The 1,413-nt window shown below is 48.4% G+C and overlaps 1 protein-coding gene across 1 annotated transcript in view; it reads right to left on the bottom strand.

Annotated features, from left to right (window-relative positions):
• Positions 1–260: 260 nt before the first annotated feature.
• Positions 261–1,413, bottom strand: part of Gcm1 (glial cells missing transcription factor 1) — a 12,709-nt gene continuing 11,556 nt past the window's right edge. Inside the window, exon 5 of the mRNA XM_008836563.1 lies at positions 261–998. Coding sequence (XP_008834785.1) covers positions 261–998 — 738 coding nt within the window. The remainder of the gene's footprint in view (positions 999–1,413) is intronic.

The following is a 1,413-nucleotide window of genomic DNA, read 5'->3' as shown; positions in this document are numbered from 1 at the left end:
GGTGCTGGACACCAAAGCAAGTGCCTGGGGGTGTCAGAGAGCATTTCGCCCTACAGAGCAGACACATTTCCGTTCCTTACTAGGGGTGAAAACACTAGGGTTGAAGAGGCAAAAAGACAGCTTGAGCAGAAACTGATGTCCTGCCTACTGCTTGCCATGATTTCCATTTATTTGGGGCTATCTTTAGAAACTTGTTTTCTAAGCAAATTCTTCCAGCCATTTAAGAAATCACTAATGGGAAAGGGAGTGAGAGATTTGGATCATCTCAAAGGACAGAGGTTTAAAAGCATTTCGTTGCCAAAGTGATCCAAACCCATGCATGCCATTTCTTCCTCAAAGTCCCATTTGCTGCTCTTGCCTGGCATCGAGTACTGCTGGTGAGGGTGGGAGCTGCAGGTGAGCAGAAAAGGGTCCTGCTGAGGAGAACGGTATGAGAGGGAAGGCGCACAGCTGCTGAAATCCACAGCTTTCTCTGCGTAAGGGTCACCTCCTGGATTTGGCCACAATGAGGGACAGCCAGTTTTGGCTGTAGGTGGTTCCAGTGGAATCTGCTGGGGAAGGGGCTCCAAAGAGTTCTGGGAAGGAAAGAAGTCACAGGGCCAGCTGGTCAGAGGAAGAGGGTAGCTGGGGCAACAGGTGTCGTCGTTAAGGGTTCTCCCTAAGGCGGCATTTTTACTCCAGGCTTGCAGATCATTGTAATCTGGGTAGACTCCAGGGACAGAAGGCTGAAGCTGATCTTCACTGCTGTAGATCTTACTGCTGGGCAATTTGCATTTCTCATAGAGCCTAGTGGAGTCCAAGGTGGGAGGCAGGTCTTCTAGCTCTGTGGGTCCCCCCAAATCATAACTCTTGGGGAAAGATAAGCAATCATCCAGCGAGTTCTGCTGGGGGACGTTAGCTATTAAGGGTACGCTGTAACTACTGGGCAGTTGAACGCCTTCTTGGAATGACCAAGTTAAAGGTAAACTTCCCTGGTTCTGTAGTTCACCTGGAAGAGCCTGGAAAGAGAAATGAGTGCTCATGTTAATAAGTTAAGCAAACCCAGGCACCCGAGCTACTCTGCAAATAGCTTTGATCAGATTGCCCTCATTCCTGGCATACTTCCGTCACAGGCAGAAGTTCACCACAGCCAGAGAGCAAAGACGGTGCCAATTCCAGTGTAGTTTCCTGACCTGGGAAGAGCCAAATTCACTCTGGGGACCCACAGACATACATAATATGCGTCATGCACATCAGATCCCTAACTGCCTTTTGGAGACACATGTGAGGAGCAATTTAAGAAAAAAAAAAAAAACAAACTACAGCTTCAAAGATTTACACAAGTCTCAGGGATATTCACCACCCCCCTTCCCCTCTCTCCCTCTCCCGTTTTCCCCACCTGGACTATTCTATTTCTTAGTTCTGATTGGAATG

Source organism: Nannospalax galili, unplaced genomic scaffold (genome assembly GCF_000622305.1).
Source record: "Nannospalax galili isolate Female #2095 unplaced genomic scaffold, S.galili_v1.0 scaffold930, whole genome shotgun sequence".
NCBI classification, from domain to species: domain Eukaryota; kingdom Metazoa; phylum Chordata; class Mammalia; order Rodentia; family Spalacidae; genus Nannospalax; species Nannospalax galili.
The sequence above is the reverse complement of the archived record's forward strand: the minus strand, read 5'-3'. Positions and strand labels throughout refer to the sequence as shown.